Source organism: Anolis sagrei, chromosome X, assembly GCF_037176765.1.
Source record: "Anolis sagrei isolate rAnoSag1 chromosome X, rAnoSag1.mat, whole genome shotgun sequence".
Taxonomy (NCBI): Eukaryota; Metazoa; Chordata; class Lepidosauria; order Squamata; family Dactyloidae; genus Anolis; species Anolis sagrei.
In genome coordinates, this window is record NC_090034.1 from 31627584 (window position 1) to 31643790 (window position 16207).

A 16207-nucleotide genomic window follows, 5' to 3' on the forward strand; every position below is an offset into this window, starting at 1 on the left:
CTTCAGTCCAGTCCTGCCGGCACAGGGGTATAACCCACTGCGCCACCAGAGGCTGGCGCGTCACCTCTATGGGAATCTATGGGAGCACTGAGTGGCCGGGGTCCATTCACAAAAGACGGGGAATACTAGAGATCTGATTAATTAAGGGTCAGACTGGCCTGCCAGGGGTCGGAGGTCCCAGGGGGTGACCACAAGGGACTCCTCTGGGGTTGACAGGCTTCTAGGTTGGAGGCAATGCGCATTAAATGGAGGTGCGAACATCATTGCTGTGTGGAGCCATGGAGAGAAGCCTGCTGGTCCCCACATGAGGTTTTAACACAAAAGGTGGGTTCCCAGGGCGCAGGGGTCTGTTCAGCAGAAAGTAAGATAGCAGTTAGTCTTAGAATTAGCCCAGGAAAAATATGGCACTGGTTTGGAGTCGATCGGTTGATCTGCGGATATGGGGACCCGGTGGGTTTCCGTAACCGTGGTTCAAAGGCACGGTTTCGGCCTCCCCGGGACACTGCGGGAGCATCCTGGGTGAGCCAGCAGAGTTCTGCAGTTCCGGAGAGGAAAGGTTCATATGGCTAGAAAAGTTAGAGTCAGTAAAGGACACAAAGTATCACTCCAGAGAGAGAGAAAGTTGAAAGAAGGATAGTTTTTATGGGGGGAGGGGGTTGTTACACTGTGAGCTTAGTAGGAAAAAAGGAAAGTCCCTGTGTTAAGGTTGCTGCTGGAGCTACAGTCCCTGTGTCTTCATCCAGTCCATACTTTTCAGGAACTGCAAAACTCCCTGCTGCATTTCAGATTAGCTTGAAGGCGGAGGTCTGTGAGTTCGTCTTCACTCTGGATGGCGGTTGCCAGTCGGGTTCTGGCTGGTTGGAGCAGATGCCCCCCAGAAGACTGAAGTGTGCTGGGCAGATAGTACACGAGAAATCTGGACCCAAACCATGTAGGGCTTTAAAGGTCAAAACCAATATCTTGTATTTTGATTGGAAACTTATTGGCAGCTAGTGGAGTGACTTTAGGATAGGTGTCATATGCTCACTCCTAGATGTTATAAATGCTGTTAGCTGCCTTGGGTCCTTGAGTGGGGAAAGACAGGATTAAAAAATTAGCCTAAATAAATAATTAAATAAATAGAATGCATTTCAGATACGCAAGTAGTAATTTACTAGAATATTTATTTATTATTTGTATCTGGAGTGAACCAATGTATTTGAGAAAACACAACGTTTAAAAACTTGGCATTCTATTAAATGTCCTTTGACCAGTAGCTGGCCATTTGGAGTGCCTCCAGTGTTGCTATAAGAAGGTCCTCCATTGTGCATGTGGCAGGGCTCAAGCTGCACTGTAATAGGTGGTCTGTGGTTTGCTCTTCTCCACACTCGTATGTTGTGGACTCTACTTTGTAGCCCCATTTCTTAAGGTTGGCTCTGCATCTCATGGTGTCAGAGCGCAGTCTGTTCAGCGCCTTCCAAGTTGCCCAGTCTCATTAGAATGAACTCGCATTCTCCGTCTCCCAATTAGTTGGCATCACTCTATTTTTCACCGCTCTGTGTTCCGCAGTCCCTTCCGAGCCCAACTGTAGCCCAAGGGCGGCGTTCAGTGCGCTCCCCCCCCCCATCGTAATCCGGGTACTTGGTGGGCGGGGCCCAGCTGGCCGCTCGCCTCAGTTGGCGAGGGAGAGCGGCAGCGTTGCTGCTCACTCGCTGACAAGAGCCGGAGCCGTGAGGACGCTGAGGTGACGCGCCAGCCTCCGAAGCCTGTGCTGTTGGCGGAGGAGGGACCACGGCCCCCCCGCCTCCTTTCCCATTCACTTCGACATGGCGGTGAGCGTCTCCTAAGCCTTTTCAAACGGGAAGGGGGCGCTTTTTGGGGGATTTTTGAAAAGAACGGGGTTCGGGTGAAGGCGCGAGGCAAGATGGCGCCCGCCTCCCTTCGCCCCTCAGGCGCCATGTTGGTCCCGGCGAAGAGAAGCGGCGCCTTCTGGAAGTTTCGCAGCCCCTCTTCCGTCAATTTGCCTTTTGATTTTCTCCAAAGGGAACGTTGAGGGAAGGCTTCTGGGCCTAGTCGGCTCCCTCAGGGAGGAAAGAGGTTTCAACGGAGGGAGGAAGGAAGGCAGGTTCCTTCGTAGCCCTTTGATGCCCTCCCTGGCCCCTTCCACACAACTGAAGAAAGACGCATATTATCTGCTTTGAACTGGAATATATGGCAGTGTGGACTGGGATAACCCAGGGCCCTTCCACACAGCCATATAACCCAGAATATCAAGGCAGAAAATTCCACAATATTTGCTTTGAACAGGGTTATCTGAATCTACACTGCCATATATTCCAGTTCAAAGCAGATAATGTGGGATTTTGATCAGCTGTGTGGAAGGGGCTCCAGTTCAAAGCAGATCATATGGGATTTCAGCCTTGATATTCTGGGTTAAATGGCTGTGTGAAAGGGCCCCCTATCTTCCCCCTTCAGGCTGCCTTTTGAGGGGGCTGATCATAGAATATCATAGCCATAATGATACATTTTATTGGTTCCCCACCTCTCGCGGTTAAAACACATCACCCACTTGAAACGCATGATGTGTTCAGATACCCAACAAAGATTCAGGGCCCTTCCACACAGCCCTATTTTCCAGAATATCAAGGCAGAAAATCCCACAATATCTGCCTTTGAACTGGGTTATCTAAATCCACACTCAGATAACGTGGGGTTTTCTGTCTTGATATTCTGGAATATAGGGCTGTGTGGAAGGGCCCTCAGAGGTGAAGTTCAGCAACATTTTGCAGAAATGTCCTCATCCCTTTTTTACCGCAAGCTTCTTATTATGATGTGTTTTTCATTATGTTGACCTGCCCCGCCCCCAGAAGAGGCGGATAAGAAATAATAATTAAAATACCACAGTGTAAACTTGGGCCCCTTCCACACAGCTGTATAAAATCCCACATCTGTTTTGAACTGGGTTATATGGCAGTGTGGACTCAGATAACCCAGGGTCCTTTCACACAGCCATATAACCCAGAATATAAAGTCAGAGAACATCACAATATCTGCTTTGAACTTAGTCCATGCAGCCATATATTCCAGTTCAAAGCAGGCAGTGTGGGATTGTATTCAGCTATGTGAAAGGGGTCCCTGTTCAAAGCAAATGTTGTGGATTATCTGCCTTGACATTCTGGGTTATATGGCTGTTTGGAAGGATCCTGGAAGGTGTTTCCTCTTTGACACTTTTTTCCTAGATAGGAAGCTCCTGAGCCGTGGTTTTGAAATGGCTTTTAAAAAGCTCTTTGTGTATTCTCCCCCCCCCCCCTAATATTTGTGATTCTTGCTAAGAATAAGTCCCCTTTTATTTGCCAGGATTTGTTTGTGGGAAATTCAACAGGGAAACGTGATTTAAAATAGTGGAATCTTCCACTGATGTGAAAGCTATGACTTTATTTAAATACTTTTTAAGTAAGGGAAAGGGAGAATCCCTTGTGAGATGGGATATAGAACATTGTGGTGCTATTGAATTCAGTACTATATCCATTTAATTCATTTCTTCTTGCTAAGAATAAGGTCCTTTTATTTGTTGGGGTTTGTTTGTGGGGAATTTAACCAGGCATCATGACTTAAAATTATGGAATCTTCCATATACCTGCACTCCATAACTTTATTAAATAGTCTATAAATATGGAAAGAGGAGAGTACCTTTAGAGATCAATCTAGAATCTTGTGATGCCATTTAATTCAATTTGACACCAGTATAATTCAGTTCTTTGTGCAAAGAATAATGTTCTTTTATTCAGTGGGATTTCTTTGTGTGTAATTTAACCGGGAATCGTGACTTCAAATCGTGAATTTTTACCTGGACATGCACACCATAACTTTGTTAATTAAATAAATAATTTAAAAATATAAAGAAAGCAGATAACATGTTGAGGGATGGATATAAAATGTATATTTTGGAAAAATTGGAGAGAAAGTGGGGAGAGAAGACCCTACGGAAGTGGTAATGGGAATAGATTCAGCATTTGCTTCTGAGTTCTGAACTTTTGTCCCAACATAAAATGCGCAGCTTCATTTTCTAGTTTAGTTTGTATAGTCAATGCCTTTATTTGATATCTTACTGTAGAGCGAACGTTCTCATGTTGACTCAAACCAGGGCTGGGTAGCCTATGAGTATTGTTGAATTGCAACTTGCAGCCGCCTAAGCCACCTAAGGCAATGTTGAGGAAAGCTGGGAGGTGAAGCTCAACAACATTTTTGCACAAAAGCATAAATACCTTTAAAAGCGACCCTGTGTGATTATTAGTAGTAAACTATTAATTTCAGTTGGTCAGTGGATGTTAACTTAGGCTTTTACAAGCAAGGGAGTATTCTTGTAATTATTATTATGTTTATTCATACCCTACTTTTTTCTACACAAGGAAACTCAAAACTGTTAGATTACAGTTTACTAGAAGGCCAGCAGAAATTAATATGAAAATTAAACTCTTTTATGCTTCTCTTAGGATCACAGTGCAGGCATCTTGGATTTTTTTTATTTATAAATGGCGACGGCATTTACAGGAGTTATTTCCAAATGTTGTCTTATATAAACATCTGAAGGCTGCATGTTTCCCTTGTTCTGCACAAGGGAAAATACTTGACAGGACTTCTTTTTCAACATTCTCATAAGAGTTGCAAAACAGATCCTCTGAAAGAAAAGAATCTTCCTCCCCTCCCATGAATATTTCCAGTTTCAAGAGTTAGTATATTACAAATGACTATTCTAGTCCAAAATTGCATTTCTAGGTAGCTCTATTGCTACTTTTCAGGAAGTCTTCTTTTAACTTTAGAGGAGTGGAATGAAGACAGCAGTTTCAAAATATGAAAAGTACGCACTTCAGATCTGTACAGGTCTGATGGCGTAGTTCGGCACTGACATCTTGATGCTGTCATGTTTAGTAAGTAGCAGGATTCCACTGCATTCAGTGAAGTATATTGCTAAGCTAAGCATTTAAATGCCATTACTCCATATCCTGTAAACACTTTGGGACTTTCTTTTGAGTAACTATTTCTGAAGTTAGCTTGTTTGCATTCAGCTTCAGAGGTGGGTCTTGGGGTGCTTCTGAAGCCTTTGACCATTCATGGCAATAGTTTAGTATGAGTCTTTAATATCGTGCACATTTCTTATATTAGAATTATACAGTTGGAAAAGACCACAAGAGCCATCTAATCCAATCCCTTATTTTTGTCTGTGACTCTGTATGAAACTTTTGTTTTTGTGTCTCACAAATATTAAGGTGCAGCCTGCAACATTTTGAAAAGATGTGGATGTGAGCATGATCAAGAGTCACCCAAAGTTTTTCTTACTCAGATGATACTAAAGGCTTTACCCAGCAATATAACCAGCTTTGATTTTAAATTTCTGAAATGAATTTACATAAACCACACACAACCAGTGTTAGAAGGGTAGGTGTGGCACAGGATGTCAAACATCTGAAGGCCATTTGGTTACCCTCCCCATGGCCCTTTGCTTGTCCTAATCCAATGATTTTTTTAAAGTTCTTACAATTGCAGCTCAGTTCTTTGCATTGAAGTGTAAATTACAACTACTTTTATACAGGATTACAAAATTTTCTTCATGTAACCTTGAAAGTGATAAGTGTGGAACACAGCTTCCAAGAATAACGGAGAAGTCAGTGTCACCAATTTTTCCATCTCTCCATTGCACCTGACACAAATCCTACAGTGTTTTAGAGCAGTGCTTCTTAAACTACTTCATAGGTGGGAACAGCAGGATGTCATGTGAGATCACATGGAATTTTAAGAGGTTACCTTATACTTCATAACTTGATGATACTTTATAGTTCATAAACTTCTTATGGTGGTGCATATACCATATCACTATCATAAAGTTATATTGTTGTGGTATACACAGCCTCATATGTTCGATTGATGAAGGAAATCTAGTTTCTGAAAACATGGTTAAGATAAGGTGGATGGGTATGAATGAAGGCTAAACGGTTACTATGAATGTAATAAAATCCTTAATTCTCCAGTTTGAACTTCTCATCTTGGCTGCTGTAAAATATGTATGTGTGATGTATTAGCAGCCTTACCAATCTGGTGTCCTCCAGATGTTTTGCTACAATTCTCACCATCTCCAGCAAACATTTGTCTAATTCCCAGCCTAGTTGGGTCCACACCACATCGGGTACCAAGTTGGGGAAGGTTACATTGATACCTGCCTTTAACAGTACAGATATTTGTGTGTGAAGTACTTTTGGGGGATCAGATGGAAAACAGATCAAGGGTAGGTCTATCTGTTTTAAGTTTTTGTAGTGAAGTGACTCTAAATTTCTAGAAGAAAAAGAAGGATTTCTTTAATGTCTTGTTGAACCAATTAGGAATTCATGAATGCAATGTAACAAGTACTTTTTTCAGGATCTTGTAAGTAAAGGCACTACATCCAGAGACTGAAACAATTGCTAGTCCAACTATTTTGCAATAGAAAACAGTGTCACAGTGTTGAAACAAGGTTATTATAGCATGCTGTTTTTCTGTGGTTGTGGGCAGGGCTCACTGCTAGTGGAATAACTGTTTAAATATCTGTGTTATTGGAATATATAGTTTTAACGCTCCATATATGAACACATTTTGTTTGAAATAATTTTATGGGCTATAATAACAAAATACTCTGGGAATAATTAGAACATTTTATTTATTTATTATTTAAACTTATATGCTGTTACTCTCCTGGGGCTCGGAGCGGCTTACAAGAATAGCTAAAATCTAACAAAATTTAAAAGCAATTTAAAACAATTTAAAAACAACAATATCAAACATTAAAAGCCTGTCGAAACAGGTATGTCTTACATGGCAGCACTCAGTAAATCAGTAGCCGCTCTGTTGCATAATATTAAAACAGATTTGTTTAACATAGGCTAGTGATTCAGAGCGAGAGACAGTAGCTCCTGAGAAATCATCCCCTGATAGAGAGAAGAAAAAAGAACGCTCAGATGCATCCAGTTCTCCTAGACCTTCAAAACATTATTCGAGGTCACGTTCACGATCAAGAGAAAGAAAGCGGAAGTCAGGTATGGCTGTCTCTGATAGTGAATAGTTTCCTTTAAAGAATACTGTATTTACTAGATTGATGTTTAGTTTTGTGAAGTTCAGTAATTCATGCTGTAGCCAGTTTACTTGGTAGTCAGTCTCACTGTAAATCAGTATAGATCCAAATAAACAAGAGCCTTTGAATTAACTCAGATACCTTCAGATTTGTATGTTCCAGATAACTCAGCTTTTTCAAATGCAGAACCTCTCAGGAAATTATATTTCAACGTCAAAGATTTGAGAGGTGAATGGAAAAGGAATAGGTTATGGGGAAAGATCTCAATCAGGGTCTTACAAGTCATGCTTTTAATTTAAATATAAAATTAAGTAGTTAAATCAGGAACGTATGTGAAGAAACAATAGTTTTCGTGTAGCTCTTTTTTGATGTTTGACTGTTTCTCTCCTTAGATAACGATGGGAAAAAATACAGAAGCCGGAGCAGAAGCAAAGAGGTAATTAATACTTTGTAGTGCTTGGGTAATTGTGCAAGACTTACTTTTAAATGTGTCATAGCATGTATAAATCTTAATGTGTAATTATCTAAAGGGTAAGTACCAAAATTGTAAATTCAGAAAAAATGTGCTTGGAGTGTGAAGCATGATTGAAGCCATCAATATGACCAAAAGGTAATATGACTATTTCATTCAGAGATTAAATATGGAAACAGTCACAGGAAACATTTCTTTGGAAAAATAGGATTGAGAGATTTTATTTTCACAGAGCTTCCGTTAACTTCTCAAGAGTTTACATACTTTCTTTTCCTATCTTACTTCAGCTTATTTAGGTGTTTTTTCAGTTTTTAAAAGTTTTCCTGTGGGGGATAGTGCAGACTTCGTAAGAGCGAAAGTAGTCTTAAAGCAAAGAAAGGGGAAGGAGACGAGGCAGCAGTAGTGGTAACATTGCTAGGTAAGTCAGTTGCCTCCAGTATAATGGTTATGCCAGCGGACAAGCGTCAGCAGAAGCCAGAAGGTCAGCCAAGTTCTGTTGGAAAGAAAGCCTTAGATGAGAGAGAAATTTCTTAACTTGTGGCCAGGGTCTTTTCTTCCCTTTTCCTGATGGAAGCTCTGTTAAAAACGTAGGAGAGTATTTGTGAAATTGACTATATTGTTTAGATCACATGATAACATTTCTATAATAAATCATACTCAGCGTGCTAATGCGCGAAGAGACTGAACTGAAGACGCTCCAGACTCAGATAGCAAAATTATAAGCCTACTTCACGATAAGGTAACTATTAGTCCTTCAAACTCATATTTCCCTTAAAAGCAAATCAGTTATGGGATGTAATGGTGGTTTTTAATACAAAGTGTATGTTTAGAAGACTACTGCATTATGTTTACATAAGGGTATTTTCCATCTGAAATATAGAAACAAGGTCTGCCTATTTTAGAGTTTTAATTCATTGGGAGTAACTGATGGTATTAAGTATAAATTATGGTGGATGTTTGATGCAAAATCTTTAGTACGGGTCTTTATGATTCTTAATCTGTAGTGTTTATAAACAGTTTTTGTGTTTAAATGATGTATTGGCTCTTGACCATTCTCCTAATTTTATAGTGCTTGAAAAGAAGAAGGGCAGGAGAATTTGGGCATTGCCCAAATGTGGAGATGGACCCACCACAGCTATTTCATTCATCATCTCTGCTTTGCAGGGGGGTTCATTCCATGTTTGTGGATTTGTCCCATTTTGTATATCTAATGAGCAGACACTTTGCACTCTTTATTTTACAGTGACATTCTAATAATCTTTCTCCAGTGGTTATTGAAGTGCTTGAAAAAGTCAGAATGGATCTATTTGATGATAGAATCTACTTGAATACGAAACTCATCCAACTAGTCTGTCTAGTAGCTCAACACTTGCTCATCTTAGAGTAGGAAAGGGACACAACCATTACAAGCCCAGCTGTCTTCAGCAGTGAGTTAACAGGTTGTAAATACATGTAGTATTGACTTTTAATGCAATTAGCTATTCCTGGAAGAAATGGATTATTATATGAAACTCCCTGGATTTACTTTATTTCTTATTTATATAACTGGGCACTACTTTGGGATTTTGCTCCCAAGTGAGTAAAGCTCTTTAAGGTTTTTAATGTAGAAATACAAGTGCTTAGTGAAACTACAGAGAATTTCCAATAACATTTTGGTAAAAATTGTAATGACCAAAAGAAAAAATCAAACTGCTACAGGATCCAACAAGATCTCATAATGGATATCTGCAGTGCAAAGCTTTTGTCACTATGCTTGAGTTAACCAAATATTAGAAAGGCCATTCTTCTCTTTAGTGCTGTAAAATTGCTTGTGGCATGAAATGTTATTACCTTGTACCAAGAAATGTCCATTGAATGGGGAGGGAATGGTGGGAGGAGGAATGATTGTGTGTCTCTGCAACATTGGGTAGATGGTGGTGTTAAAACCATCACAGCCGACTGGGCCACGCTTTTCTAAGGTTACTAATGTTGCATCACAACATATCATTCTTTATCTGCTGATGCCCATACTAACTCTCTTTGTTGCACTATTTTCCTGAAAGAACCAACTTCTTCTTAAAACAGGCAAGAAGACATGGGTCCAAAGAGAAGTCCAAGAAGCACAAATCAGAAGACCATAATGACAAAGAGCACTCTTCTGACAAAGGGAGAGAGAGCCTGAGCACTTCTGAAAATGGAGAGGATCGCCATAAGCGTAAGGAGAAGAAATCCTCAAGGGGACGGAGTCATTCAAGGTCTCGGTCTCGTGAGAGGTAGAGTATTGCAGTTTTTAAAAAATCAGTGCCACTTCAAAAAAAAAAAAACCCACAAAAAAACACCCCAGGATACTCATAGCTATTTATGCTGCTCATAAAGTATATGCGCTGCACATTTGCAAAATGTTGGAACTGGTTTTGTTTGGTACTCAGAAAATGTGCTTCTTGAGTGTTTAATGCCGTGCTCCTGGAAAAAAAAACCTGCATATAGTTCATGGAGTTGCCATAAATCAGCAGTCTTGAGTGTATATGACAGTGTACATATACACTTATTCTAAATATTTGCTCTAGTATATCTGCTTGTAGCATTGCTGCAGTAGCAGGGAAATACCAGCATGCTCTTCTGAATGGTTTGATGTAGCTATCCATACTTGTGGTAAATGCTTTAACTTCTGTATTTTGTTGCATAATAGTCACACTTTTGATCCTTTTTTGGGGGGCGACTATTACGCAGTGAAAACACATCTGCCTTTGAATCTCCAGTTTCTGGTTTGTTTTTTTAAGTGAACTGCCTTATCTCTGAGACAGGAGGGAGTAATGATTCAACCTCCAACAAACAGCCCCCTTTCTGTTTGTTTTTGTAGACTGCCTTGTCTCCAAGAAAGGAGGAGGAAAGATTCCCCCTTCATTCCTCCCTTCTTTCTCTGAAGGCAAAGCAGTCTACAAAATCTGAACTGGAGCTCTTTGGAGGAAGGGGGGAAGAACAGAGTTTTAGAGACCACAATTTCATAGTTTTTAGACTGCTTTGCCTTCAGAGAAAGAAGGAAGGGGAAACCAACCCCAAATAGCGACTATTAAGCAAGGAACAGAAAGATGCCAGTTTTGCCACCCGAAAATAGGGTGTGACTATTATACAGTGGCAACTATTATGCAATGGAATATTGTATTTTTTGTTACAGATGAGCAGAGTGCCTGCATTACCATGGCCCTTCTCTCCCACCCCCCAAGTTTAGACTTCCTGTACTATAACCCTCCTATTAGATTCTTAAATTGAGTAGCATGTAGGTTAATTCTGGAATGGCTGAAGGAGCAATCCACTATTATTGGGTTTAACACCCTACATTCCAATCGGAATGACAAGATACAAGATTCTTTTTCAGTTGAGCCATTCAACCCTGGCACTATTTCCAACAGTCAGTGACATCTCATATGGCTCACAGGTTCTGCAGATCCCCCCCCCCCCCCCAAGTCTTAGCCTTAGCTGTTCGCTGAGCAAAAGTAGGCAACTTCGGTGAGACTAGGTGAAAGCTCACCCCCTGGAACCTTCTGTGGATGCGACTCCTTCACCATCGACAGTTCTTAAATAATACAGATTTAGAAAATAAAGGTAGGAATGATTTCTCAATTAGGTTGAACATGAATCCCCTGAACTCAACCTCTTGAGCAGCATTCAGGCTGCTAATGTGTTTTCGATGAAGATTGGTTGTATACAAGTTGAAAGCCGATCTTGTGGATACTTGTGCTTTCTTAAATAGTAAAAATGCATAGCTATCCTCGTATGTTGCTTGATATTATATAGAAAAGCTAGGGAATATTACCAGGAATTTGGGATGTGATTTCAGGCGTCATCGCAGCAGAAGCCGTGAGAGAAAAAAGTCTCGATCCCGGAGCAGAGAGAAAAAGCGACGTGTGAGATCGCGTTCTAGATCAAGATCTAGACACAGGCATAGAAGCCGCAGCAGGAGCAGAACACGGAGTAGAAGCAGGTATGTTCAAGCCCGTTCTCTTTATATAAAGTATTAACGATAGGGCGAGTAAAATCAGGTAAAGTAATATGTCAATTTAAGTAATTAAGTAATATGTGCATTTAAGGTCAGTTTATAATCCGTAATATAATTATGTGAGAATTCTTTGGTCACTTGCAGGGAGAGGAAGAAGAGACCCGAGAAACCCCGAAGATTCAGCAGAAGTCATAGCAGAACCCCGAGCCCCCCACCTTTTAGGGGCCGAAATACAGCAATGGATGCACAGGAAGCGTTGGCCAGAAGGTGCTAGACTTCTTTTTCAAGTATAGAGAAGCTAGGAACTTTGAAATACTGTGTTCAGCCTTTAAGGAGGGGGGTCATAATAAATTTATTCCCCCAACCAACTTGAATATCTGTAAAACTTGTGTAGAAAAATTCTTGAATATAATATCTTACTGGAATCATTCTTCTAGCAAATCCATTTACATTTGCACCCAGGAAGTCAAATGTAATAATGAACACTGGAGACTCCAGAAAACAAAACCCTTGGGAGTGATGCATTTTAAATCCTTCAGAGATTATGTTCTGGCTGTTTAAAAGAAAAGAGAATCTCTGCTATGTGAGGAAAAGTGAAAATCACTTTTAACTCACTCTTGTATCACTTCTAGGCTGGAAAGAGCTAAAAAACTGCAAGAACAGAGAGAGAAAGAGCTGGTTGAAAAACAGAAACAACAAGAAATGGCTGCGGGTAATTCTATTTTCGTAAACTGCTGTGTCAGAATAAATAGTAGCCAGAAGCTTTCATTGCTTTGAGTGTGTGACTTAAAAAAGAAAATGTAAAAACGGCGTCATGTGTTTTATTTTAGCTGCGACAAACTTTTAAACAGGAAAGCAGTACAACTTTTTTTCTATTCTGGTTTCAAAAAATTTTGTACTGGGTACCTAAAAATAGTTCCTCCACCAGAGACAGGTCAATAGAGACGAATGTAGAAGTTGCCTGATGAAATAGTTATTCCTTCTGACTAGATTTTACTACTATTCATGAAGAATATATTAAAGATTGTACTTGTTATGTTTATTTAGAACATAAAAGGTCTGAAAACATACATAACACTGGACTGTTCTTTTCAGCGGCAGCTGCCACTGGAGGCTCTGTCATCAATGTGGCAGCTCTTTTGGCTTCTGGGACCCAAGTCACTCCTCAGATTGCGATGGCAGCTCAAATGGCAGCTCTGCAAGCAAAGACCTTGGCCGAGACAGGAATAGCAGTACCCAGTTATTACAATCCGGCAGCTGTGAATCCCATGAAGTTTGCTGAACAGGAAAAGAAGCGGAAGATGCTGTGGCAAGGCAAAAAAGAAGGGGTATTTCACCATATTTGTCTCATACTTTTGCTCCTAAGATGACGTGCAAGTAAATAATTTTGAATATCAGCACTAAATTGTGTTGCTATAAGAAGATGAGGTGGGGCTGGGTGAAGGGTTTTAACTGTTTATTTTTAATACTGTTATTATTATGCTTATTTATACTCTGCTTTTTCTCTCCACTCCAAGAAGACTCAAAGCAGCTTACATTAAAAGCATTTCAATACAATGTAAAATATGCAAACATTAAAAATAAAAAATCAGTTAAAATCCATAAAAACATTAAAAAACTAAAAACCACAACTGCCCCTGAGTTGCTAATATTTAATTATATTTTAGCATTAGTATATTCTTAGGTTTTAAATGGTGTAGTATTGGTTTTACTGAAAGACACATTAAGTCTCTTTTTAGAGAGAAAAAGTAGGGTATACATAAACATAATAAGTAAAATAAAATAAAGTTTTAGGAGAGCTGGAGTTAAAAGAGCAAGATGTTGACTTCATAGAGTGCATGATTCGACATGGTTCCACTCTTGGTGCATGCTGGTATGTTCTCTCTGCCTTTAGCAAACCTGTAGCCTGAATTTAGTTATTTATGTGTTTGTATTTATACTTGTTTTTCATTTTCCTAGGATAAGTCCCAATCTGCAGAGATCTGGGAGAAGCTGAACTTTGGAAATAAGGACCAAAATGTCAAATTTAGAAAACTAATGGGGATAAAGGTATGTGAGTTTGAAGCATATATATAAAGTCGTGCTGAATTGGTGAATTCTGGTTAAGCAAGTTTGTAGAAGTAGTTCAGCATGATGGACAAGACATTGTTCACTGAGATTTCTTTAAACTGGTATGTAACCTTGGGCTCTGCGCTCAGAACAGTTTACTGCAAGAATATAGAATGTTGGCTTCCAGATAGTGTTGGATGGTGACCCCCACCAGCCTTCACTATTAGCTGGCGGGGACTGCAACCCCATATCTGGAGAGTTGCTTATCCCAGTTTTACATATTAGATAGGTGTCCACTATGATGAACAATAGTTCAACCTGATTTCAAAGTCATAGCATTGAAGTAAGGAGACTACAGGTTGACTGAATGGGAAAAGCAGAACTGTTACTTTAAAATGGCAGGACACACCCAAAATCATGTAATCCAGCTTGCGTTATTATTTATTTCCTATATTTATACCCCACCCTTCTCACCCCCGAGGGGGGACTCAGGACGGCCTCACAAAAGCACCATACGGTGTCATCATCATAAAACAATCAGCAGTACATTAAAAATATTAAAACAATGGTTAAAGCAATTGATTAACATACGCCTACTAAAAATCGGAGTCCAGAATCCAATTCATATGGTGGAACTTCTGCTTCTTTTTCCTCTGTACCAATCTTCTTCCATTGCCTCAGAGTGGATCTGAGAAATGGCAGGCTGGAATTAGTTAGTCCCACTAACAGATTTTGTTGCATTGGGTGCAACTTGTATTTGTAGATCTGTTTTAATTGTTTATTTTTAATACTGAATGTTTAATTCTGTTTTCATGTTTTGTATTTATAAAGTTTTAACTTATATTGAATTGGTTTTATGTGAGCTGCTTTGAGTCTCTTTTTTTTAAAAGAGGAAACGGGATACAAATACTATATTTTTCCCAAAATAAGACCAGGTCTTATATTAATTTTTGCTCCAAAAGAGGCATTAGGGCTTATTTTCAGAGGATGTCTTTATTTATTTTTTCATGTACAACAATATGAATTTTTTCAAATACAGTCATGTCATTTTCTTCTGGAACGCTATAATATGTAACGATCTTAACTGGGGCTTACTTTGGGGGTAGGGCTTATATTTCAGGATTTGATATCCTAAAAAGTCATACTAGGGCAGTGGTTCTCAACCTGGGGTCTCCAGATGTTTTTGGCCTACAACTCCCAGAAATCCTAACAGCTGATAAACTGGCTGGGATTTCTGGGAGTTGTAGGCCAAAAACATCTGGGGACCCCAGGTTGAGAACCACTGTCCTAGGGGTTATTGTCTGATTATTAGGTCTTATTTTCAGGTGGGGTGGGGGGGACAGGGTAGTGATTATTATATTCATTTTTAAATGAGAAATGTTATGAAGGTTCTTCCTGAAACTTAAATGTTACACTTCATGCATATCCCTGAACCTAATGATGTTAGCATTTGCACCCTAATGGAGTATAAGGGGGGTTCTCTATTAATTATCCTTTTGTATGAAATGTTTTTATTCTAGAGCGAAGAGGAAGCTAGTGGCAGTAGTTCAGTTGATGAAGAAAGCTATAAGACTTTGAAGCAGCAGGAAGAAGTTTTCAGAAACCTAGATGCACAGTATGAAATGGCAAGGTCACAAACGCACACCCAAAGAGGCATGGGATTGGGCTTTACATCTTCAATGAGAGGGATGGATGCTGTTTGAGCGATTACGAGCTTAAATCCTGGGACTTTATCAAACCCTCGACTCAGCTGTTGGAGTCACCTTTGTCACCGAAAGCTAGCCTCCTAGCTTGCATGGGTGTTGCATCGACTTTAATTTATTGACATTACATTTTATTGTAAATATCAGATAAGTGATAACTGCTGTTCTGTGTTGTAATCGGGTTATACTCACATCCATTATACTTGACAGAACTCTAGGACACGTGTCATTCTCTGCTTTTGAGACAGAACAGGTAAGAGGTCAACTCATCCATGGATATTTTGTGTCCACCGTCTTGTGTACTTTTGTACTTTAATCCTGTACAGTTCTTTTCAACTTTTTGAAACATAAAAACATAATGTGTAAGTGTTAACTCCAGCAGACTGGGCCAAGTGAGTACATAATGCAGAGCAAACCTGGTTAATAAAAATGTTTTCTTTTCTCATAGTATTGTTTTATGCTCAGTGCTTGAGAGCTTACTTTTGTAGGACATACTTGGATTTCATGTTAACATTAGCAAGCAACTCACTACGACATAAACTGCAGCAAAGAATGAAATCAGTCCCATCTCTGTGTTGGTGAGTTTTAGTGCAGTTGTTCTGAAATTTATATTAAATCTCCCACCAACTTTGTACAGTCTTTTCCTCAAGTTCAAAGATTCTTTTGGGATACCTGTCTTTTGAGAGTATTTGGGTTTTGTAGAAGTGAGTGGTGTCTTCTCTGTAAGCAACACTGCAATTGTGAATGCTGAGCCGTTAGGAAAGGCCAGTTAACAAGAACAGCAGCAATAATAATACATTATTTTAAACAGTATTTAGAGCCTGAACCTGTTGTGATTTCATTTTGGGACTGTTTCTTCCCCAAGTTACATTCTTGAAACAGTCCATAAAATATGCTTTTCAAAACACAATGTAGTAATGTGAAAATTT

The 16207-nt window shown here is 39.7% G+C and overlaps 1 protein-coding gene across 2 annotated transcripts; it reads left to right on the forward strand.

Moving 5' to 3' along the window:
* The first annotated feature begins 1629 nt into the window (after positions 1 to 1629).
* On the forward strand, positions 1630 to 15725 carry RSRC2 (arginine and serine rich coiled-coil 2). Of its 2 annotated transcripts, none has more exons than XM_067473105.1 (10): positions 1630 to 1811; positions 6890 to 7043; positions 7471 to 7514; positions 9593 to 9802; positions 11368 to 11511; positions 11671 to 11793; positions 12159 to 12238; positions 12622 to 12854; positions 13486 to 13575; positions 15096 to 15725. In XM_067473105.1, the coding sequence occupies exons 2-10, from the start codon at positions 6966 to 6968 to the stop codon at positions 15276 to 15278; spliced, it is 1185 nt and encodes a 394-aa protein (XP_067329206.1). In that variant the 5' UTR covers positions 1630 to 1811; positions 6890 to 6965; the 3' UTR covers positions 15279 to 15725. The 2 variants fall into 2 exon arrangements, with proteins under 2 accessions (XP_067329206.1, XP_060641996.1); XM_060786013.2 differs by having other exon boundaries at positions 1631 to 1811; positions 9615 to 9802.
* The last annotated feature ends 482 nt before the right edge of the window (positions 15726 to 16207 follow it).